The sequence below is a fragment of the Echeneis naucrates genome, chromosome 13 (assembly GCF_900963305.1).
Source record: "Echeneis naucrates chromosome 13, fEcheNa1.1, whole genome shotgun sequence".
Taxonomy (NCBI): Eukaryota; Metazoa; Chordata; class Actinopteri; order Carangiformes; family Echeneidae; genus Echeneis; species Echeneis naucrates.
In genome coordinates, this window is record NC_042523.1 from 164380 (window position 1) to 177991 (window position 13612).

Sequence of the window (13612 nt, forward strand, 5' to 3'; positions counted from 1 at the left end):
TATGATTCCAATTACAGAGCCATCTCTTTTCACTAGTTTGTCCATCCACCATGTATCCTTTTGTTTTTAACTGCCTCTCCAGCAAACTGCAGCATCAAACAGTATAGTTGCCACATGGATGGGTAAATCATCTGAAGCATCCTTCTGTAGATGTCTAATCCTCCTCAAGACAAAGAGACAGATCTGCCCCCTCTGTAGAGTACTTCTCTGTAATTGTTGTCCAGGTGTACTCCCAGATATTTGTAGTTTAGCACTCCTGATATCCACTCTGCAAATGTTCACTGGCTGAAGAAGGAACCTGGATTTTAAGAAATTCACTATCATGTTCTTTGTCTTTGAGGTTCAGAAGAAGGCATTTACTTCATTTATTTTTTTCTTCAGTTTTTTGTCAGGTAATCTGTGATCCAGGTAACAAGTGAGGGGTCCACATCCATCCCTTTGAGCCTGTTTGAGGATGATGGGTCGGATGGTGTTTAATGCACTTGAAAAATCAAAGAACATAATTGTAACAAAAGTGACAGGTTCTGCCAGATGAGAGAGATCACAGTGGAGCATGTTGAGGAAAGCATCATCAACTCTGTGTTCTTTGTATGCAAACCATAGGGGGTCGAGTGTATTCTTGACCTTGAGTTTCAGTAGGCAGGAAGCAGCCGTTCCAAAGGTTTCATGATGTGCAAAGTGAGGAAACTGCTCCTTTTACGTATCTCAGTCTCTACAGAAGTTGATGTACTCAGTAAAGGAATCAATCTCACCGTCAGTGTCCATGCCATTCCCATCAGTTTCCAGAAGCACATTAAAAACAGTCCCTTTGAGCCTCTCCCACCTCACATGTTCATTTCCTGACTCTTGGGGGAATTGCAGGCTGCCTCATTAAACAAAGTTTATAATAGGTCTCCAGAAGAACCAGGTTGTGATCTGACCTCCCTTGTGGTGGTAAGTCAGTAGCTCTGTAGGCTTCTTTAGCATCGGATAAAGCAGATCAAGTGTTTTATTTTGTCTGATAGGGCATTTAACTAGGTAACTCCAGTCAGCTGGAAGGGGAAGGAAGCACAATTTAAGTCTTCAGATATTGCTGTGATCCTGGCAAAAGCTTCATGGATGACATCACACGGAACATCAGCTTTTACCTTTGGTGGGGTGTAAACCAAGGTTGTTATTATATGACTGTATTCTGTATTATATGACTGTACTGTGGGCAGTCTGGTCTCAGACCAACTGCCCACAGTACAATGGCAGGACACCAGCATATCTTGTCTTTGACAGATATATAAGTAGGGTTACACCAATTCACAAATAAAGCTAGTCCCCCACCTTATATCTTGCCACAAGCTTTAGCATCTCTTTCTGAATATGTTAGAATGCAGCCAGGTACTTCCACACAGGTCTGAGGTTTTGTTTGTTCATTTGTTTTAGTTTTTTTCGTTCAACCCAGTTTCAGTAAAGTAGACACGTATTTACCATAGCTTTCTTTATTCCAATGTGTCTAAAAAAGTCTGACGATGGAATCCCTCTGCTTGTCCTCATGCCAGCCTTGCCATCATGTCTGGTGGTCCAGCAGTGAGGGTCAGCATTGAGTCTTCATGTGAGAAGCAGGTGCAGGAAGTGGCCCTAGATGGGACAGAGACATATGTCCCTCCCCTGTCCATGTCCCAGAACCTGGCAAAATTGGCGCAAAGAATTGACTTCAGCCAGGGATCTGATTCAGAAGAGGATGGGGTCGACAGTGAACTAAGGGACCGGGAATGGGGCAAGCAGGAAACAGAAGAGGAAGAAGGTTTGTATGGTCAAGAGCAAAGAGGAAGTGTGTAAAGTTAGAGCTAGATACTATCAAGCTGAACATCAGCTATGACTGTTCTCATAAATCAACACCTTTTTGGTCAAAGCTGTTTCCAGGTTGGGAACATCTGATAATTTCGTTGACTGCAAAATGAACACCATCCAATATCAGGGGGTTTTATATTTTTTAAATTTCTTGAAAATGAAAGATATATTTCAAACTTAGAATTGCAAGGTGCTCAAGCTAGTCTTGCAGAAATGACACAAAAACAGTTAATGGCATATATTTCCACAAAACTATGAATTCCCAGATGTTGCATGGTCCTCGTCAAGGTGGTACATTCCAATGGGAATAGTTAATTCCTGAATGAAGATATTTGTAAGATTTCATATTGCTACATTGCCAGCATGAACATTACCAGTTGTTTGCTTTGAAGTCTAGAGGAAGGGTTGTTAATTCATTTTCAATGTAATTCCTTTCAATTCAGTTCCTGTAATCACAGTGGGCTGTCTGTAGCAGTGAAAAGCCATGTTAGTGTTAATTCTTATTTTTCTTCCACTTCCATGATGTTTTTCTTCCACTGAAGTTAGCATGACAATCTGCTAGCAACTAAATCTATTGTATAGACATAGAAGAATGTTTCTAAAGCAAATGCAATCCTATACTCAGATTAATCTGATAATTGCTTTATTTACATAGGAACAGTGAAGTTTCAGCCTTCTCTTTGGCCCTGGGATTCGGTGCGTAACAACTTGCGTAGTGCTCTGACAGAGATGTGTGTTCTTTATGATGTGCTCAGCGTGGTGAAAGAGAAGAAGTACATGGCCTTAGACCCAGTGTCTCAGGATCCAACAGCTGGGAAGGTAAAGTGTTATATAATATATCTATCATTATCTACAGGTGGGGTAACTGTGAATAAATGTATTTCAGATAACACATAAGCATGTAGCACTGATGAAATTTCCAAACGCAGCAGTAGTCTCTGGTTTTGATTGGTTTGTCGCACCCTGACTGTCCATAAGAACATGTTGTGGGCCTTGCGCAGACCCCACAGGTGTTCCAGCTCATCAGTAAAAAAAAGTCATTGGCCACAGCAGCACAGCTTCTCCTTAAGGGAGCAGAGAAGCTCACTAAGTCAGTAGCAGAGAACCAGGAGAACAGGAGGCAGAGGGACTTCAACTCTGAACTTCTGAGACTTCGTTCCCAGTGGAAATTACGCAAAGTGGGTGATAAGATCCTGGGAGACTTGAGCTACCGCAGTGCAGGTAACAAGGCTTCTAATGTTTACATATGCTTTCCCACAAAGTAAGACTTTCAGCTTGTAGTCTAACTGCAAGCTATTGTTTTTTGACTATTGATTGATACAGGTTCCCTTTTTCCTCATCATGGCACATTTGAGGTGATCAAGAACACTGACATTGATCTGGACAAAAAAATCCCAGAGGATTACTGTCCTCTTGATGTCCAGATCCCCAGTGATTTGGAGGGATCTGCTTATATCAAGGTGAGAAGGAGATAAGAGATGGATTACTATGTCTCTTTACAACAGCACATTTCATTAATATCCAGTCTGAAGTCACTCAGGAATTTCAGTTATGTAAGCTATCAAGCTAGTAAGTAATCTGGTGAAATGCGTTGCGTTAGTTGTCACACATTGTTTATATCATCAGGTATCCATACAGAAGCAAGCTCCAGACATTGGCGATCTTGGGACCATCAACTTGTTCTGGAGACCACCAAAAACCAAAGCTGGTATAGTTCAACACACAGTTTCACAGGTGTTAAATTGTAAAACTGGCGTAATAACAGAGCATTGCCTTATCTCTTACCAGAGTTCTTTTCATCCCCGACCAGGTACCCAGCCATGGCATGTGAAGCTGGAGGCTGCACAGAACGTTTTGCTCTGTAAGGAGATCTTTGCCCAGTTGTCCAGGGAAGCTGTCCAGATTAAGTCCCAGATCCCTCATATTGTTGTAAAGAATCAGATCATCTCACAGCCTTTCCCAGGTCAGGACACTTGTGATCATACCATTTATAGAAAAACATCAGCATACATGGTATTCTTATTTTGTTGGGCAAAATCAAAAGCTCTTTAATAAATACCATATTTAACATCAAAGAACACACTCTTTTTTATATTCCTGTGCAACCACTGAAAAGATAAGTGGGTTCAATCTCAACATCACTGTCTGTCAATCATCATCAATAAGATGATTTCTTTGTGTTGCTGATTTTTTTTTTTTTTCCTTTTTATGTACAAAAACCTTACTGTGACTCCTACAGGTTTGCAGCTGTCCATTTCACTGTGCCATTCAACAGGAGAGAAAAAGAGTCATCGCTTGTCTCCAGAAAAACCCAAACCAGATGACCATCTTTATGTACTGGAACATAATCTGCATCAAATGATGAGAGAGGTGCGCCACTGTGTTATTACACTCTTTATCTCTTCCGAAATAGCTGGCACGTTTAGTTATCATGTTGATTATGATGCACTTAAGGCTCATCATATTTTGTTATGTTGCGGAACAGTTGCCCATAGTGACAAGGTTCTTAAGACATCATTTCCTAAATATTTTAAAAAGGATAAAGTGTAATGTCACACTGACATATGCAATAATGTGCTTCCATTTCTCTTAAATGTTTGAGAGCTTTCTAAACCTGTGGTGAAGTCTGATTGAATACACACCTGAACTCTGCAGAGCTCAGATACAAATCTAAGGTTTTAAAAGGTGCTAATTCAAATTCCCTCAATGGTTGGCCTATACTTTCTGGGAATCCTGTTTAACTTGCTTTACTTAGCTCAGCTCAAAAATCATTGTCATACTAGATTCTGAATATATTTAACCAAAATCCTAAAACATCATTACAGGGAGCATCTAACCTCATTACAAGTCTTCCCAACTTTCAGATTGAGCCATCAACTGGCCTAAGTCAACAATATTTGCAATAACTCTGCTCCTGTGGTGACCTGACGTATTGGAACAATCTTCCCATCTCCTTTTTGAAAAGATGACTACTCTATTCTACATGATTCAATTCATCCAATATCAACGTGGTTCCAAACATCGCACTATATCTATAGCTATTCAAGAACCAAAATGAAAAACCAGTTAATCCACCCTTCAGAAAAACAAGTCTGAAAGAGGATTGGGTGCTCCTCCAGAGAGTCTTACTCCCATCTGCTACCCATTCGGGCTGGAAGGTGCCCAGAATACCTCCTCTGGGAGGTATCCAGGAATAATTCTGACTAGATGCCTGGACCACCTCATCAGTCCAGCCCCAGATCTTCCTGGATCTGGAATGACTAATTGATGGACTCTCCTCTCCAGCACTATGGCATAGACTTTCCGGGGGAATTGCATTCCCCCTTTAGTTGGAAAACACTCTCTGCTCTCACTTCTTGAAAAGGGAAACCACCACCCCAGTCTACCACTCTGGTACCATCCCTGATGACCATAGAATGTTGTGTTCATCCCTAGAGAGCCCTGTGAGAAACACACAGTGGAAGTAAGCAGCTCCCCATCTCCCCCGTAGACGAGTGTGGACAGAGTGCCACTCTCCTCTCACGACACATGGGACGGTTTGTCAGAATTTTGTCAAGACCAAAGGAAGGTCTTACTCCATGACCTCACAGAACTTCTCTCAAACCCTGATTTTCGCATCTTGACTTCCAAAGTCATGAAACATTTGTCCCACTGGTATCTGTCAGCTGCTTCAGGATTCCTGCAAACTATACATACTCCATAGGGTTCCTACTTTGGCCTGACAGTATCTTTAATCTTGGGTGTCTGCCAACAGGTTTGATTAATACCACCACGACTAACATCAGCAGTCCTGTTGGAGACAGCCCCAGACAACTGCCTCACCAATGGCAGTGTGGAAAGTCAACCATAGACCTGCGACCAAGGGTGCAATGTGCAGTGATAGATAGCCTTAGGTTTGGACATGATGTTTAGTTATGGACAGGCTCTGACTATCACAGAAGTCAAACAACCGAACAAGTTAGGTTCAGATCTTTATCTAGAACACAATGAAATCTTTGAATATTGCTTTGTGTGTGGCTAGGAAATGCGTAGCAGTGATGTGGAAGCTTGATTCCCCTCTCCATATTAATAGGGGGTCTTTAGAGATGAACAGTTGCATTGCTCATAAAAAAAAAAAAAAAAAATCAAATACAAAGGAGGGGATACAATGCCTTTCTTAAAATTTGGTAGCCTTACCTGGATTATATAGATCACTCAGCCTCTTAGCAATGTTTTGAATAAATGTCTCTCATTCCCATTGGATTTGATACTCTGACCTGTTTACTTTAGTTAAGCATTTGGTGACTGTAGCGAGTAAGAATTTCTTTTAAGAGGCAGAAACCTTGTGCAGAGCCAGAGCAAGAACCAGACCTGAGATTTATTTTTTTATTCTTTAAAAGTGATTCTTTAAAAATTCAGTTTATTTCAGTCTGTGTCCTACATGGAGACTTTGTCTGGACATGTCTTCTAGACCAGGGTCTTCCATTGCTGTCAAAATGGCTTCACCCTGTCAATCTTCCTTGAACAATTTTGTGTCTCTGACAGTTCCACAAACAGCAGCTGAGCTCTGTGGTGATGCCGCATCCTGCTAGCGCCCCTTTTGGCCACAAGCGCCTTCGTCTAGCAGGGCCACTGGCATATGACAAGACTGAGATCTCCAGCTTACAGCAGAGTGAGGGACTGTTGGAGAAGATAATCAAACAGGCCAAACACATCTTCCTACGTAGCAGGTAACTTTAGATTACTCTCACTTATTTTAAATGTTATAGTGTGGTTTCCTCACCCAACACAACTAACTGAAGTGAAAGGACATTGACATACTAGAATAGTGCACTTTTATTTCTTTGTAAAAGAAGAAACTGCTGTTTTTCTTTCTGATTGAGATTCAAGGAATACATTTAACAGGTCCATTTCCATTGTGAGCATGTTATATTGAACTGTCAAACAGGAGTTTGTGGTTTTGTTTGGCTGGAGCTACTGACTGAATACAAATGTGCTGCCAGTGAGAAATGATAAATAATTAGTGTGAAATCCCCTGACACCTGCTGGTGTCTGAAGGCTTTAAGTACAGTAGTTTTGTTGTTTGATTATAAATAAACTCAGCAGAATGAATGTTCTGTGGTCAACAGGACAGCACGCACCATCGACAGCCTGGCCAGCCGAATTGAAGACCCCCAGATCCAGGCCCACTGGTCTAATATTAATGACGTGTATGAGTCCAGTGTAAAGGTGCTCATCACTTCTCAGGGCTATGAGCAGATCTGCAAGTAAGTGAGGATAGGCAGGAGGGAAAAGAGGGGGTGAGAGGTGACATAGCATGGGAAATAGCCATCTATTTATGAGCTACTATGTTTTACAGGCTCTTTAATAACTTTCAGGTTTTTTTTGTTTAGTTTGACTTCCATGTTTTTATTAGCAGCCATTTCTTCAATGGCTGCAAAGCTCACTAACCAAACACAAGTTGCTTAATCAGATGAGATACAGAACGTGAAAAAGTATTTCATATCTTTTAATTCCTTCACTCTGTGTTATACTCTACTTGGTTGAGACAGATAAGCATTTCCAAATGTTACTTTTTTTTTTTTTTTTTTGTAGGTCCATCCAGCTGCAGCTGAACATCGGCGTTGAGCAGATCAGAGTAGTGCACAGAGATGGACGTGTCATCACACTGTCACACCAGGAACAGGAGCTGCAGGATTTCCTTCTCTCACAGGTACCTCACAATGGCTAGAGGAGGGTGTGGTGATTAAGAAGTTAACTATTACCCAGGAATTTGTGTGTATCCTTGTCTGTGTTTCTATGTTGTGTTATTGCAGATGTCGCAGCATCAGGTGCATGCAGTTCAGCAGCTGGCCAAAGTGATGGGCTGGCACGTTCTCAGCTTCAGTAACCATGTTGGTCTGGGCCCAGTGGAGAGTATTGGCAATGCATCTGCTGTCACTGTTGCTTCTCCCAATGGCGAACATGCCATTTCAGGTGACATGGATGATGCTCTCTCAATGAGCATTTCACTGCTTTTTCCACTGTGTTAAAGCTTTATTATACCAGGTGCTGGTAAAATAATAATAGTACCATAAAAAAATCATAAATAAAGTGTCATTGTACACATTTTGAATATCAAAGTAGGACGGTTTCCTCCATCTTAAGAGAAAGAACTGTCTCCTGCGATGCATTATAGCAATACCGCTCCATTGACCTTCTGTTGTAATTTTGCGATCCACACAGGGAGCTTGATAGCTACATGTTGATCTGTTCTTGGTGTCAAGGTTGGGGTGTAATAAGAATTCAACCTTTCAGATTAGACTGCTAACATTAGCTCGATTAGCTGCTAAAATTAGTTTTGTTAAGACTTTGACCAAAGCTGTTGCCTTATGGCTTGAAACCACAATGCATGTCATCTCTGAAGATCAAACTTCATGACGTCTCTCATTTAGAAATATCCACTGGCTCTTAAATGTCATTTACTCCCCTGCAACCAGTGCATCACCTAAGGTGGTTCTGGTGTTCGATTTTCGTCACCGTCTCTATGTGTTGGCCCTGCAATGGACTGGTGACCTATTCAGGGTATACCCCGCCCGTGCCCAGTGTGAGAGCTGAGATTGGGTCTAGCATCCCTTGAATCCTGTGAATGAATAAATTTGGCTATGGTACTAATTTTATTTCATGGATCTGATATTTTCAGATCTGCCATCTACTCCAGCGCCATGACCCAAACTTGCCATGCATACCTAGAGTCTCAGGTTTAGATAACATTTTAGTTTGTTTTTTTTCTTTGATTCCAGAAGACAAATGTGTAAAACAACTGACCGAATAACATATTTTAAAAATACAACCCTGGCAAAGATCAAGTCACATTGGGAGGATGGACTGGGGTAGGGTTTGAAGGAGGACACATGGAACAGAGCTCTGAAAAGAGTAAATAATAGCATCTCATGTACAAGCCTGTTATGCAGTTAAAAATTTTACATTGTGCTTAACTTTCTAAAGCAAGGCTGGCAGGTGCTTTCCTGCAAGATGCAATTGTAGGACCTACACTAGCTATGTTGATGCAGATCTTCTTCCAAGATGGTATTCCTTGGTCATGAGGTCATGAGATCATGAGGGAAAACTGCCATCATGACACTTCATCACAGATTTCTGGAATTTGCCATCACAGAATCTACAGTGATTGTTTGAAAAAAACTCTAATTGCCAAAAGATCGAGTGAAGCTGTATGAACATTAACACAACAAGCTTTTAATCACTAATAAAATGAATGTGTGTGTCTGTTTGTCTGTTTAGTGCGTAATGGCCCTGAAGGCGGGTGTAAAGTTCTGGTCCAGTTCCCCCGCAGCCAGACCAAAGAGCTGCCAAAGAGCGACGTTATCCAGGATACCAAGTGGAGCCACCTCAGAGGACCCAATAAAGAGGTGCACTGGAGCAAGATGGAGGGCCGAAACTTTGTATACAAGATGGAGCTCCTCATGGCTGCACTGACACCATGCCCTTAGTCAACACTGTAGTCCAGCAGTTAGGAGTCGTGGCACAGGCACACGTTTAAGTAACTCAACTTTTCCATACTCTTGTTTCCTCCTCAGCAGTTTCTACCTCCTAGCAACTGTCTCTTCAAAATATGTGTATTCTGTGTATCACATTGTATTGCTTTATCATCATAAAATTAAAGCTGTAACATCATTGCGTTTTACCTTGAAGTGCCAGATTCTGGGTTCCTGTTTTATTCACTTAATATTACTAATTTTTATAACAATTTTCTCTTTCTTTTTTTAAATCACTCAGAAATGGACTCATATCTCTGAAGCTGGAGTCTGATACAGACCAGCAATAGTTCAAGTTTGAACGATGGTTCTGGAAAAGCTGCAAGTAAAAAGAAAATGGCAGAGTTGATGTAGCGTAGCTATAAATACATTGTATTTTTTCCAATGTAATGAGTGATACATTTACATTCAATCCAGGTTCAATAGTGAACAGCTACTGCATATGTATTAACTACACAAATGTGATACAGTTTTTCATCATTTTTTTTCAAACCACCTTCTTATTGAACTGAAATATGATTGTTATTTTCTGTACACCTGGGCTACATGTTCCAAAACAGTTGGCCAGTTGATCAGCATCTGGTACATTTTCATGTCGGCAGTGAGATGTCCATCAGAGGGGCTGCAGCTCAGTCACATCGTTTTCTGTATAAAGCAGGAAATAGAACTGTCAATCTGCCATGAATGCAATACACAGTTGTAACAGCTTCAATGGAATGCACAGACCTTTGTACTCAAATCACACCCATACATGGCACCTAACGAAAGCCCATGTTCACACCCAATAAGCCATATACAGACATTACTCACAGTGACGGCTGAACAAACTGAACTAGATCACAACACTTTAATGTGAACATTTTCACGTCCAAGGTCTTTTTTCTGGTTTGTTATTCATTACAGTAGCTGCAGTGAAATAGAAGAAGTTTGTCTTTTGATAGTTTGATGCCAGTACAAAGCTCATTAATAAGGTGCTTCACACACTGATAAGATTTATAAAACTGTATGTACTTTAGCTACTTATTTACCTGGCATCTCTGACCTTCGTCTCCAGGTCACTATCTTCTTGTAAGCCTTGTCCAGTAGCCACACAGTCAGCATGAGAAGGCCAGCCAGACTTGCCAATGCTAAGGCAGACACAGAGAGGTACTGCAGATCCTCATATAGAACCTCTGGGTGACAGAGACAGGAGCCAAAGCACATTCACATCACGGTAATAACAAAATTAACAGTACAGCTTGTGTGCAGAGTGTGGTAACACAGCAAAACCTAGGAGGTCGAGGGCCTTGATTACGTGGTAATGAGGAAGCAGCAAACAGCCTTGATGACTTCTCAAACTTTATGATGTCATAACAAAAGCAGCCACCATAACAAACCCCACATACTTTGACCCACGATCTAAACTTGCAGGAATCATTGGCTGACTGACTTGTTCTATAGCTCCAGGGAGAAGCCTGAGAGAAAAGACATAAAACTTCACTGAGATGGTTTTGGATATCAACCCTTCAAAATAAAAGACTGGAGAATTCACAATGTGGGCATTTGATTCAAAAAAGGCCCTAATTATGAAATACAGACCTTTAACTTAAACCATTGATTTTATTTTATGTATCTTTAATAGAACATTATCAACAAAACTAATGTGAAATAGTGAACTATAAGACGGTGGCAATATTAGGCCAATCTATGCTAGGTAAAATATTTTATAAGTCATCAGCTTCAGCTGTAGATTGAGAGATCTACAGCTGGTTGAGAGATTGTTTGGCAAATTGCTGCTGTCTGCTCAAGTCTAATGTGCTGTGGACTTGAATTAGGCAGTAGCTGTAGGAACATGAATGCAGCCCTTTACCTTAAAACTTGGACTCTGGGCTGTTGGTGTAAAACAAAGCATAGACTAGATTTTGAAAGTCCAAATTAAACTCACCATTCACTTTAAGGACAAACCCAGTATCCTTGCTACTTCCTGATGTTTCTGTAACAGTCACAACGTAGAATCCGTTATCTTGCAGCCGCAGGTCTGACAATCCAATAGAGCCGTTGTTGTATGGCTGAACTCTGCTGCTGTAATCCACTGTGATGTTGGTGTACACCCCAGGCTGCCATGTCCCTATGGTGCGGCTCACTGTTCCAGACATAAAGGTCCATTGTATGGTGGGGATCCCATTGCAGGTAATATCCACTGAGAAGAACACATCCTCCTGCACTGACCTAGTGAGGCTCTTTTGAGAAGAGTGGATGGAGATGGCTCCAACTTCCAAAGTAGAGGTTGAGAGGATGTGGACACAAATTTTAGAGGAACATGAGACTTATTTCAATGAAAGAAAGCTTCCAGTTCCAGTTTTGTATGTAATACAACAGAAATAAACCAGATTTCTATATGAAATTTTACATTGACCTTTCATGAATGTAGCTAATGTTTAACCTTTATTTGGGGAATAATAATAATTACAGCTGAAGAATTGTAGGAAACTATACAGCTCTATAAAAAGGAAATATTTAGCATGACATAGTTGCTGAGCTGTTGCTGCCAAACACTGTGACTCATTTGCAATAATTCCATGGGGAGAAAAAAATTGCTATCCTGTTACAAAATACAAGCTGCTTGCTAAAGAAATGAAACCTGCCAAACAAGCTCAGGGGTGCTAATTTGAATATAGTCACTTGTAATAGGCTGGTGTGTTGTAGCTGCCCCTACATCAACTGTTTCCAGTTTCAGTGTGGGATGTGGTTCTGATGGTAGTGTGTTTACTTAATGAAACATAAGCAAAGAATTCCACCTGTGAGTACCAGTCCTGACTAAGATCAGTAACAATGTGCCTCTGTACTTTTATTCAGACTTCACACACTTCCCATGGTTCAGTGTGAAAGAATCCATCAAAGAAATATAGTTATTTATGTCACAGCTCTGATGCTTCATGTTTCCTTTATAGTAAATTAGAGTTTATAGTTTCTCAGAGGACTCAATTTTGTATACTGGGAGTACACCAATTGAGGGCACAGGGTGAACAGAGTTGTTAGGTTTAGGGTTAGGCCTGAGTTTAAACTCTTATTCCCACTCTGATCCTTTGTATTTAGTCCTGAACAAATGTACAATTGCATAAAAGCAAGCTCTCAAGCACAACACTCTCTCTAAATATAGCTCAAATTATGAACAATGCTTACCTAGGTCACAAATATATAACATGATGTTGAGAAACAGAGCAACATCTTGGACATCCCAGAGCCTGCAGTGCCACATTAGAATCCAAAACCCATTGGTCAATCCAGAGCAGAAGAATGTCTTCCAGTTTATATCACATTCCGGCCCATCTTCTTCTTTGTTCTTTTTCTTCCACAGGACCCACTTGTTGCTCCAAAGGTTTCCTTTTCCTTTATCCTATTTACAGACGTTGGCTTGAGTGAGTTTATCCCCCAAAAACAGTGTCCGTCTCAGAGCTCCTGGAATTCTTTCCTTTCGCAGGTCCTAAACCCTGGACTGTGCTGGATTTCTCTTCATACCTGCACAAGTCAGTGCCAGCCAGTCTACACCTATCAGACAGGTTCAGCCAGAGATTAGTGAGCAAACGTTCACCAGCTATTACTTGATCTCACACACACTTATGGGAAACTATGCCGCAAACACACATACATCTGTCTCAGTTTACTTATTGTCCCCAGCCTGACAAACATTCAACTGCGTTTACACCGACATCATGTCGGAAAATGAAACCAGGACAGGCTTAGTCAGCCGGTATTTGTGTTGTGACACACCTGGAAAAACATGTCAAACAGGAAGCACATAAACATATATATATGCACCAGGAACACAAACAGACAGGTAACACAACCAGCAAACTGACATTCAGTGTATAAGATCTCAAATCAATTTCAGGCCCTCTTCTAAGAAAATTAAGAGAACATTAGAACATTAGAACATTAGAACATACGATGATAAAAATGAAAAAGTATATACCTATTATTACTAATTTTGTACATTCACTTCATATATATTTTTACGAAAGGCATAAACAATACAAAACAAAAAAACTATGTTACAAAAATACTGCAAGACAATTACAAGTAATAAAAGGGGAACTTTAACCATGCTTTGACATAATACATTTTATAAAATGACATACAACAATAAGTAATTAATCAATCTAAACATGTCCTTTGTTCCCAATCCAAAAGCATTTTAATCCACATAATAGCCATCTTTGAAAATATCCAGTGAAAGTTTCTGCAGCTCTCCAGAAGATGAGTCCTTCCATTGATGCAGTGTCCAAGTTTTTCCACAG

The 13612-nt window shown here is 40.7% G+C and overlaps 2 protein-coding genes across 4 annotated transcripts in view; one reads left to right on the plus strand and one right to left on the minus strand.

The window, feature by feature from the left end:
- med17 (mediator complex subunit 17) overlaps positions 1–10156 on the plus strand; it is an 11665-nt gene extending 1509 nt beyond the window's left edge. For 2 of the 3 annotated variants that reach the window (XM_029518135.1, XM_029518134.1), the window contains exons 2-13: positions 1530–1774; positions 2477–2640; positions 2823–3042; positions 3145–3281; positions 3448–3529; positions 3632–3784; positions 4061–4191; positions 6346–6530; positions 6930–7067; positions 7396–7513; positions 7617–7776; positions 9082–10156. In XM_029518135.1, coding sequence (XP_029373995.1) covers positions 1540–1774; positions 2477–2640; positions 2823–3042; positions 3145–3281; positions 3448–3529; positions 3632–3784; positions 4061–4191; positions 6346–6530; positions 6930–7067; positions 7396–7513; positions 7617–7776; positions 9082–9290 — 1932 coding nt within the window. In that variant the 5' untranslated portion in view covers positions 1530–1539 and the 3' untranslated portion in view covers positions 9291–10156. Of the gene's footprint in view, positions 1–1529; positions 1775–2476; positions 2641–2822; positions 3043–3144; positions 3282–3447; positions 3530–3631; positions 3785–4060; positions 4192–6345; positions 6531–6929; positions 7068–7395; positions 7514–7616; positions 7777–9081 lie in introns of those variants that run through there. The other variant, XM_029518136.1, reaches the window with a different exon arrangement.
- On the minus strand, positions 9687–13082 carry vstm5 (V-set and transmembrane domain containing 5). The gene is made up of 4 exons (XM_029518140.1): positions 12498–13082; positions 11260–11586; positions 10364–10507; positions 9687–9980 (listed from the first exon to the last, which is right to left on the minus strand). The coding sequence occupies exons 1-4, from the start codon at positions 12571–12573 to the stop codon at positions 9949–9951; spliced, it is 579 nt and encodes a 192-aa protein (XP_029374000.1). The 5' UTR covers positions 12574–13082; the 3' UTR covers positions 9687–9948.
- Between the last annotated feature and the right edge of the window lie 530 nt (positions 13083–13612).